This window comes from Erigeron canadensis, chromosome 1 (genome assembly GCF_010389155.1).
Source record: "Erigeron canadensis isolate Cc75 chromosome 1, C_canadensis_v1, whole genome shotgun sequence".
Lineage (NCBI taxonomy): Eukaryota > Viridiplantae > Streptophyta > Magnoliopsida > Asterales > Asteraceae > Erigeron > Erigeron canadensis.
In genome coordinates, this window is record NC_057761.1 from 37,976,922 (window position 1) to 37,988,051 (window position 11,130).

General features: G+C 33.7%; 1 protein-coding gene across 2 annotated transcripts; it reads left to right on the plus strand.

Annotated features, from left to right (window-relative positions):
• Positions 1-1,382: 1,382 nt before the first annotated feature.
• LOC122585721 (protein ACCUMULATION AND REPLICATION OF CHLOROPLASTS 3) lies at positions 1,383-9,294 on the plus strand. 2 transcript variants are annotated; one of them, XM_043757844.1, is made up of 16 exons: positions 1,383-1,779; positions 3,289-3,347; positions 3,618-3,686; positions 3,851-3,985; positions 4,115-4,163; positions 4,316-4,428; positions 4,504-4,575; positions 4,672-4,782; positions 4,910-5,091; positions 5,174-5,449; positions 5,541-5,611; positions 6,088-6,467; positions 7,900-8,004; positions 8,479-8,616; positions 8,683-8,849; positions 8,961-9,294. In XM_043757844.1, exons 2-16 carry the CDS (start codon positions 3,303-3,305, stop codon positions 9,031-9,033), a joined length of 1,986 nt encoding a protein of 661 aa, XP_043613779.1. In that variant the 5' UTR covers positions 1,383-1,779; positions 3,289-3,302; the 3' UTR covers positions 9,034-9,294. The 2 variants fall into 2 exon arrangements, with proteins under 2 accessions (XP_043613779.1, XP_043613778.1); XM_043757843.1 differs by having other exon boundaries at positions 3,618-3,682.
• The last annotated feature ends 1,836 nt before the right edge of the window (positions 9,295-11,130 follow it).

Genomic DNA, 11,130 nt, shown 5'->3' on the forward strand with positions numbered 1-11,130 from the left:
TGATCAATCACAAAACGACACTAAGGGGGAGATTGTTAGCTTTATATTTAGTAGTGCTCGTTTTGTAATTAAGTAATTATCTTGTCCTTTGAGTCTATTATGATTAAATAAGGGTTTTATCATGTAATTTCTTATGTACTTACTTGTAATTATGAAGGGGGTTTAAGTGCAATTTATGTGGCTATATAAACCCCCACATGTAATGAAAAACTAACCTTTTGCACCATATATTAATTCTAGTTCTAATACCTACTTTCTCCCAAATACCTACTTTCGTTAAAAGGTTCACTACACAATTTGCATACATTACATATACGAACATGATACCCGTGCAATGCAGGGGAATTTGCTTTATTAGGCAGTAGAGATATGATTTTTATCGTCAGTTTTTTATATTGAGACTAACGGTCAAAAAATAAAATCAAAAAATAAAAGTAAAAGTTAGAGCCGGATGAAATTGATATTCAATTTTGACACAACTTATTAAAAAATATTTTATGTGATCTATCTATTAATTATTATATAAATATAAAAGATTGTGACTATATAAAATTTTTTAATAATATATATATACCTTTTTTTTTTTTGTTAATTCACACATATTTAATGTCACCTATTTAATGTTTTTTAATTTAATTATATATCATTTTTTAAATTTTTTAATAATATATATATATTTTTTAATTCACACATATTTAGTGTCACCTATTTAATGTTTTTTAATTTAATTATGATATCATTTTTTATAACAAGCTTTATAACTTAATATATGTAATTGTATTGAATACCCACAAGATATTTAATGTGTTAAAATAACACATTAAAACTTGAGCGAAAACTTTTCTGTGTTTTTTCTTTATTTTTATATCTTGGTAGAAGAAAAAACTTCAATGTTTTTTTTCACATAACTTTTTAACTTTGTTATTCTTTTTACAACTACACAACTTATATGTTTCCGTCTAACTTTGTTTGTGCATAATACACTATCAGATTTTATTTACCACTATATTACATCGTATTTAATCTATCCAAATATCACTTTAAGTTGATTAGCTGGTTTAGAAGTAATATAAAATTTATAGTAAGTAACTGCTCAGTTCCGCCTTCTGCGGGTTTTGAGCTTCAATACTTCGACGGTGTATGGGGGAGGTTAAGATGTAGGCAGACCTTACCTCTACCTAAGTAGAGAGACTGCTTCTAGTTTCTACCTAAATGGTAGAAAAGGCCCTCCAACCTTTGCATGAGATGAGGATCGAACATATGAACTCTGTCTCCTGTGGCAAGTGTTTAATGATATATAAAATCTATAATAATATATTTAAAAGAGAGAATTCCAAGAGTGAATAATATAAAAAATAAAAATGTTTGCAGTCACCCTAGAATATCTATCCTGAATCAACACAACTCTTCACTCTGTCTCTTGAAAGTGTGTATGTAATTTGTTAATGTTTCACAGCTAAACCCATCAATGGAGCTTCCATTAACAACCATCAAACAAAAGTTATCCTTTTTATCTTCCTCACCTTCTTCTTTCACCCCTATCCATCTTCCCAACACCTTCCATCCCAACTGTTTCCCTTTAAAAATACTTAAAATTTGTGGCAGATACCGAATTAAAGCTAAAGATAGAACCTTTTCTACTTCCCCAATACAAAAGACTGATATGGGTTTATGCCAAGATTCTGAGATTTTGGAAGTTTTTGGCATCGGAAGTCGAAAAGATGCTGTTCTTGATTTCTGCTTGCCTTCTCCTTCCCTTTCCTCACGCTTAAGATTTTGGTATATCTATCTATATCTATATCTTTGGAATTATTGATAATGTATATGTGTTTATAGGAATCTTGCGTAACTGAATATGTTTGTTTTAAAAGAATGTTTAGGGCTATGATGTTCATATGTTTGAGTTATTTTTTGAAGTAGGATCCCCATGATAGTTTGCCATATTTACAATCTGAATTTCTAGTTGATTCTCCATTAGAGATTGTGTTGGTGATATTTCCTTTAGTTGCCATTATCATTACCTCGTATTTAAAGTATGTAACACCTCTCGTTTCATTCTCGTTGGTAACAATCCATTTATGTTTGTGCTCTGGTTATGAATACTGTCGATTATGTGAAAGGACAACACTAACTGACTTCAGTAGTAATGTTTTTGTATCCTCGCCTGTATTTACTAGTGAATTAAATGCATCTTTTTTCAAGGTGTCGATAATCTAAGGAAATATACTGGTTGGGGTAGTTGGATTGTTATCAATTAAGATGAGGTGGGATCTAAGTTGAATATTATGTTTCCGGTGGGTTGCTGTACAATCATGATGACAATTTATTGGATATAATGGGGCCTTAGCTATCTGCAAATTGAGAATAGTGATTTGGATCAACGGAGGGTGGAGGCGCTAGCTTAGATTGATGGGGCTTTAGATATTGATAGTGCTGAATTGCATGGGGTTATGGTCTTAAATGAGGGACCAAACATCATTACTAAGGGAATTATAGACAATAAACAGCAAAAAGTCTTTAGGCTTAAAACATATGGTATTTAGACTATTTAGATTTCACCTTGCGTAATTAGTCTTGAGTAGCTTATCTCAAGCACACGAGTTTAAACCCTCAGACTTTCTTTCTTTTCCTTCACATATGGTAATCTACGCTTATATTTTGCTTATTGCTTACACTAAATTTTGACTACGATTACTACCTTTGAAATTTTCATCGTTTTAACTTGTATCTTGTATCTTGTAATCTCCATGTTTTGTAAGCTACTTAAGTTAGCTAGTGTTTATCCAAGTATAGGTTTTTATCTCATATCAGTCCACACCGAGCAAAGTTTCTGATTTGCAAAACATTGACCTCTTATTCAAATTGGTTCTCTATGAAGGCACCCAAATTGTAGGATAAAAAAAATACCGTTCTATGTCATTAATTTCATTGTTTGCAGTACTGGAACCGAAAGAGTCTTTACTGAGCGGTTATTATGCTTTATGCAAACATGCTTAATTCTTAAAGGCTAAAAGTTCTTCAAGGAGAGATTGAAGTTTGTGGTTGAATTGACATAATTGACTTCTATATAACAGTTTGTTCTGCTGCTTTATGGCACTTGTGCAGAGTGTCATTTTGAGTTATTCTTGATAAGTTCCATGACATTCAATATTGTTTTCTTTCTTTATGTTAAATTCACTTGCTTATTGTATTTGAGGATTATATTGGACATTTCAATAAAATGAGAGAAACACTAATGCTATAGAGCATTGGTGAATGCTTATCATGCATAAATATTTTCTTATGCAGGAATATTATTGTGGATGAAACTTCGAAGGTACAATTACAGCAACGGTTACTTGGGGATGGTGAGCTCGTGCTCGTATACTTTTATTCTATTATGTCACTCTATCTCACATTTTCAAGTTGTTTTTCTGTTGCTCAATTTTTACATGTATGCGATATCTTAACTAACACTATTAGCCTTTTCACTTGAATAAGTGAGAATTTTATTTGTGTATTGGAGTGTCGTCAAGATCGTTTTCATGAGCATTCTACTACTTGTACTGTAGCTGAAATTAATATCTTTGTGTGGGTTGTTTCTTATTATGGGTTACATTTATTGTTTCATCTTGCAGATCTTACCAGAACAATTATGGAAGATCCGGAGGCCATGGAATCATGTTCAAAAGCGGTTATACTTGTTTGTACATTCCTTAACTCTTACCTACATTATGGTGTTTTCAAGTAATGCTAGATGAATAATGTTATTCCATATGTATATTAAAGAATATAGTGGATCTAAGTGAATTGCATGAGTCTTATACTCCTATTATGATATATATGTATGTTATTTCTTTGTTTTCTCTAGGTCGCTGGGGCATCTTATGGATCAGATCTTACCACAGTGCATGATATATTTGAAGCAATAAAGCTGGCAAATGGTTTTGTGGTGATGATTATTCTGAAGCCTTTTAGATTTGAAGGACAGAGGCGCCAAAACGAGGTTAGTTTTCTTGTTACATAATGTAACGATTTAGAAAGGAGCTTTATCTTAACTTCATGAAATGTTCAGAAATCTCATTCGGTGTACCACTCATGTTAAACCTTTCCTTAATACATGCTTTATCTGCAGGTGAAGGACTTGCTCAACAAACTCAAGGGGCTAACGGATTTCTGTATCAGTGAGTTTCGTCGATTAGACGTCATTATTTCATTGATTTTCTAGGGACACAGAGAAGGATTTCTTCAATTTGCTTTTTAGCTCTATAAAAAATGATTATGTGGCTACCAAGCCAGTCAATGAGCTCAGAATACGTGTCTATTTTCTTTTCAGTGGTTGATGCTGATGCACTTCTGGAAAAAGACCTTGTAACTTTAGACGAGGCATTGCAAATTGCAAATAATGCTGTTTTGATGGCATTAAATGCAGTCTCAATTTTGACTTCTGTAAGTAGTTAACAATATACTTCATATTTCCAAATATATATTACCCTTGTAACTGTTTGGTTCTATCACTGACAGGAGCACAACAAGAGATTTCTAGATATTCCACATGAGAGTATGAAAGAACTTGCAGTCACTGACCTCAAAAAAGTATGTTTCATGACTGGTTTTCTGTTTGTAAGAGTTAAATATCTACATAAAACATCCATATTAATTTAACTTTCTTTTGAAATTCATTCTTGTCAGATTTTAGGAAGCTTTAAGGATGCGAAAATTGGATATGGGGTTGGTCGTGACGTTGAAACTTCGGTTGCTAAAGCCATATATGATTGCCCTTTTCTTGGCTCAGGTGTAAAGGTCTGTCGACTATTTCGGGTCTATTAAACTGAGTGTGCATTTTAATTTTCAACTATATTCTTTATTGTGATATGACATGATTTTCTTACTTCTATCACCCTTGAATTTTTTTTTGATGAAATACCAGGACTTGAGTGGGATTGTTGTATTCATTCTTGCGAGTCCAACAGCTCTTGACAGAAGTGATTTGGGTGGCATTTTGCTTAATTTTCGTCAAGTTGCAAAATGGCAGGGGGATGTTATAATTTCAGTAGTTCATGAATCGGATGTGACTCCTGGATCAATTGCAACAACCATATTTACGATTGGGTAACATAATAACTAACAAATGTCTCTAGACCACATTTTTCTCTAAATTTTAGTTGACATACTTTGTTAACATTATATGCAGCTGTACAAGGCCCGAGTCTTCTAAACAGGATGGCATATTTTCTAGACTGGTCCAGCGTTTTCCTTTCATTTTCAACATATTGAGCCCACGTTCCCAGCTGGATACATTTAAAGAAAACAGATTGGATAGTACATTTTCTTCTCAAGGCATGAAGTCAGAAAGTTTTGAAAACCCAGATGGAATTTCTACAAATGGTCTTGCTGAAGGTTTTCATAATTGGTCTTCAGAACTTCAGTCAATACTGAGAAATGCTACCTATGAAAAAACTCCATCGAGGTTTGTCGCCTTTGTTTGGTGCTAGTTATAGACTTGGAATAATACTATCATTTTCATTGAACAAATACGCTGTTTATTTGTTCCTTTTTAGTGTTGATGATGTTGCTGAACAAATTAATGCTGAGTTTCCTCAAGCCACCTTGTATAACGAATCAACTGGAGGTAAAAATTCATTGTCTGACTATGGTTGATAGTAGAGGTAGCAAGATCGGCGTGTTGAATAACAGCAGGTCAAAACAGATTTTGCTCTACAAGTCAGCTTGGTTGACATGCAGACACCCCTTTTTAATAACTTCTAATTAAAACCTACTGTGCTAATAGCTCACAACATGTTATTGTTCAATCATCATCTGGATGTAATAATACAACCATTTAGGAGGTTGTATGCATTCAAAGTAGAATTTTGGCGACTTTTAACCTGTTCCCTGTTTTTTAGCTAAGTTCATTTAGTTTTGACCCAGTTGGGTTATCAATTTTTTGCTTGAAATAAATGACAACCCGAATCGACCCATTTGTAGTTAAATGGAACAAAGTTGCCACTTCTAGTTGATAATTTGTGTTGGTGCCAGTCATTGAAGTCACAAGACATTGCAGGTCAAACCGTCAAACTGATAACTAACTTAACTTGCATCATCTAGGATCACCAACTCTTCAAAGGGAGCTTTTGATTAATAGAAGGCCAGGGAATCTTATCTCTGAGGAGACGGCCAATGATATAAATGATAGTCTCTTGGTTGACCTCAAGACCTATAAACTTCCAGTTGGTGTGAAGCCATCAGGAGATCTTAAAGATGGTCCCAATGGCTCACGGATCATGCACTCTTTAGAAGGAAATGGTGAACTCAAATCGAAGAAAGAGACTCAATTTTCTGTAAACATTTCATTTGATAAATCAACTGATGCTAGCTCGCAAGCACCAACGGGTTTTAACAGCAACGCTTCTTCTCACCAAAATGGAGTGTATCCTGATGTTTCTAATAAAAGTGGAAGACTTTCTGCCCGAGCAGCATCTATGCTGGTACGTAGCACCTTGTTTTATGTAGATTTAATTTGTTAATAAATGTGAACCATCTCATTATATAGAGCTCTTAATGTTAACTTCTGGAAACTTAATCTATTTTGTTCTACAACTTGGCATAAAGATAAAAAGAATTGTAGTTGTGATCTGTATATCCTAGTTTTATTATGATATACATAAATAAGTACATATTCCTCATATCTACTCATTAATTTACAACTTGTCATTATCTCTTTCTTAGAAGAATGAGTTAGGCATAGGGATGAGCAAAAAAACCGAAAAACCGAAACCGAACCGGTACCGGTACCGGAAATCGGGATGGGGATTTGGTTTCGGTATCGGTTCTTGATTTGGTACAAGTTCGGTTTCGGTACTATTCGGTTCGGTACCGGGAAACCGAATATAAATACCGATTTGCTTTTGGAGCTATAGGATACTAGTAAACTGGTTTTCTAGTTGTAGGCTACTTGCAGATTAATTGTTGGTTTTGTATAGTACTTCATTTACATACATATCTATACATATAACTCGGCCTTATTTTCAATCCTTATCTCACGGTCCATTTCTTTAGGTCCCATATTCATCTTCAATATTTTGTTTAATCAGATTGCAAACCGTTTGTTTATTCATAGTATATATATGATCTGGGTATTGCATTTTTACTATCCCTATTAAGTTGGTAACTTTTTTGTACTGAAATCTATATGTGGATCATCCTTTTGGATTCATATATAATAAAAGTGCCATAAAGCTACGAAACGTTTTTGCAAATTCGGTACCAAATAGGTACAAAACCGAAATCTCGGTACCGAAACCGATACCGAGATTTCGGTACGGTATTCGGTAGAGGGTTTTGGAGTTTTTCGGTTTCGGTATCGGTACGGTTCGGTACGGTATTCGTACCGATACCATCCCTAGTTAGGCACATACATTATGACAATAGTTAATTGCATAAAGAGGTAACCAACTGTGCTCTGATTAGCTTTATATAACCAACCTTTTAGGACCAAAACAACATTTTTGGTTTAAAGATTTTGATTCGAAGTAACCCAGCTGTTAGAATTTATGTTAAAGTAAATTTTATCCGGTAACTGGTGAAATAGATGATATTGGAGCTGATGTTTTGTTTTTTGCTTACCATGTTGATTTTTCTTTTTTTAATGTGGTACTTGGAAACTAGCTATTATAGGTGATTTATCTTGGTAAAGTTATTTGAAATTTGATGTTTTTTTTGGCCTAATGCTACCCAAAACAGAAATAAGACCAAGTTTTATACCATTCTATGCAACCAGCCTTTTTGATAACCTTGAACTTTTTTATGTTTTCCACAAGTTAACATGTATGCAAGTCTGATAGATGATCAGTAGTTTAATGTTTTCTCTTGTTTGAAACCTATTATCAATTTCCTTACAGAATGTTTATTCTAATGCAGGAATCTGAACGTGAGTCACAGAAAAAATGGAGTCCTGTAGTTGAGATAAACTATCGTGGAGGGTTATATGTGGGGCGGTGCCAGGGGGGTCTTCCTGAGGGGAAGGTGATTACTTTAGCTAATTTATATTTATATATATACTGATTTGTCCATCTTTTTTCATTATATGTCGAGAGTAGAGTTGCCCGTTTCTATACATTGACTTATTACGGGGTATAGATATAGGTTATGGTTTACTCTAACATGTCAACAGGTAAACTACAAGTAAATACCTCAAAAGAGAATGATCAAATGGGTATGAAGTTGTTCAAAGTATATATAACTTTCTAATGCATAAAATCTTCTAAGTTGTGTTGTTCATGAGATTAGATTATTATTCAAATGAAATAAATTTGTAACTATATATGAGCCACTTGTTCAAAATAAGAATAACAAATTGTTTTAACTTGAAGTACACTTGACACAACCAATTTCAAATGGCTAATATAACCCATTGTGTCCCAAATTCGTTTTGACCCATTACCAACCTACCCATTTTTTCTTCCTGTAATACTTGGACTTACTAACCATGTTTGATAGGGTCGTTTGTCACTGGGTGATGGAAGCTTTTATGATGGGTTGTGGCGCAATGGTAAGAGATCGGGATTGGGTACATTCTGCTTCAGCAATGGCGATGTCTTCCGTGGGTCATGGCGGGATGATGTGATGCATGGGAAGGTAAGAATGTGATGATCAGGTTTGTAATTTCCATTTTCAGTGGTTAATGTTTTAATTGTTGTGTAGGGATGGTTTTATTTTCACACGGGAGATAGGTGGTTTGTGAATTTCTGGAAGGGAAAGGCAAATGGAGAAGGGCGTTTCTACTCAACAACTGGTGAGATATTTTTTGGCCATTTTAAAAATGGATGGCGAGATGGACATTTTTTGTGTATTGATGTCAGTGGATTAAGGTTAGTATTCCTTCATCTAGTCACTTTTATTTGCATGTTATGTGCAACACCTCCTTATGATGCTTTTGGTGGGTTTTTTTTTTATTTAAAAAATCTGTTTATGCGTTCTAGGTGTGTTGAGATTTGGGATGAAGGGGTCCTAGTAAGCCGTAAGCAGATGGAGTCTGATGATGGTGCCGGATAAACCTTCCTTTCATGTGGTTCATTATTTTCATTGTAGAGATGTGCACATTCAGAAGATTACTGACTTCGTCTTGAACGTATATATGTATGTATCAAGTATGAGCATCAGTCACTTAAAAATTTCTCCCGAAACTGTATCTTTAGTGCAGGGTAGTTTTGTAAAAGTTCATAATAGAGATGGTACTGAAATTTGTCCCTTTCGAAAATATTGTTCAAAAGACGCATTTGGTATTCAAAGGGGTGTACGGCACTATATAACCAAGTATGAGCATTTGTTTAAGTCACTTAAAGTTTGTTTTGGTTTTAAAATGCCATTCAAGTTTTAAATACAGTTTCAACTCTCGAGAGTATCTATCCGTAGATCATTTGCCTATGAAACTAGAGGTGTACGTAAAATCTGTTTTTTTGGCCGAGTTGGTTTTAGTTTGGAAATCGAACCGGTTTAATGGATTGAAAACCAAGTTTGAATCGGGTGTGTTTTGTAAAAACTTTTAAAACTAATTTGTTAAGTTTCTTTAATGTCGTGTCCCGACTGAGTATTCGAGAAAAAAAAAAGCATAATATATAAATAAAGTTGTTAACCGGTTAGCTTATTTGGTAAAGGTATGGTCTTTTTGGAAGGAAATCAAAATTCAAATTTTGGCAATGTTGTTTCATGATGTATATATTAAAGTAATATGAATAGTGTAATAGAGGAAGGGTTATTTAAGAACTCACAAATAAAAAAAAAACGCGAGAACAATTCTGGACCACTCATTTTCTTATATTTTCTCTGTTCCATTAAATAAGAAAATTCATCCAAATCATTTAAAATGCTTTATCTCACAAACCGTAAATCGTTAAACGAAACAAAAAGCATAGGTAGTCTTAAAATTTCGTCCTCTTTCATTAGAGATCCAATTCGATATAATTTTGACGACTTTTTAATTTTCGTTTTTTTTTTCCCATTGCGTTCATCCTACACATGTGTAAGATCATTGTTTTCACATGTAAATTAGTAAATGAACATATGTACACAACAATGAAGGTCAAGGGCGGAGCCCGTCAATCCATGGTAGCCAAGGACAGAGCCCATCAGTCCATGGCAGAGGAATAGCGGCTAAGGGCGGAGCCCGTTAGGTAGATCACCCCTCACTGGTCACCCCTTATGACCTATCACTGTATGACCTATCACCCTCTATGACCTATCACCCCCACTAGCTTTGGTTTATGAATATCCTTAAGGGCGAAGCCCGTTCCAAATCATAATTTTTGTTCAACCTACACATGTGTAAGTTCAACCTATACATGTGTAAGTTCAACCTACACATGTGTAAGTTATGTGTAACTACCAAAAAGAAAACGAAAATTAAAAAGTCGTCAAAAGTATATCGAATTGGATCTCTAATGAAAGAGGACGAAATTTTAAGACTACCCATGCTTTTTGTTTCGTCTAACGAGTTACGGTTTGTGAGTTAGAACATTTTGAATGATTTTGGTGAATTTTATTATTTAATTGGAGAGAGATAAATAAGAAAAGAATGTGTGGTCCAGAATGGTTATTGAGTTTTTTTTTTTTTAAGAGTTCTCAAAATAACTCACACCTAGTATAATATATAGCAAGGTAGATGTGTAATGCGGCGACGGTATGATGTTGACCGGTGGTGATGGCTACGATTGGTAGTAGTGGCTTGGTGTAAAGCAATTGGTATAAAAGGTTAGTGCATATTTTGTATAAAAGGTTATCGCATGTATTTTAGAAGATAAAAAATTAATTTTTACAGTAATTGTTAAGGGTAATTCGTATCATTTGCTTATCCCAAAATGAATCACATTCAATAACGGCTATAATTTTTTAGTAGGAAGATATAGATACATATATATAAAGTTATCTTGCTTATTTTAGTTTCAAACATGCCACGTTAAAAAACGATCAGTTAATTAGTTTAAAAGTATACATAAAATAAAATAAAAAAACTATATCATATGTTTTAGGGTTTTGATCATTTGAAAACTAAATTTTTCGTGAAAACTAGAAAACTGTCAAAACATATTGTGTTCTGAATTTAACACAATGTGTTTTTAATATGCTTTTCGAAAACACAGTGTGTTTGGTTCA

What these genes read in the sequence shown, in the direction of transcription:
- LOC122585721 (XM_043757843.1), top strand. Translation starts at nt 1,469, where the DNA reads ATGGAGCTTCCATTAACAACCATCAAACAAAAGTTATCCTTTTTATCT. An exon ending in TCCTCACGCTTAAGATTTTG is followed by an intron (nt 1,780 to 3,288) that starts GTATATCTATCT and finishes TTTCTTATGCAG; the next exon opens with GAATATTATTGTGGATGAAA. An exon ending in TTCTTGGCTCAGGTGTAAAG is followed by an intron (nt 4,783 to 4,909) that starts GTCTGTCGACTA and finishes ATGAAATACCAG; the next exon opens with GACTTGAGTGGGATTGTTGT.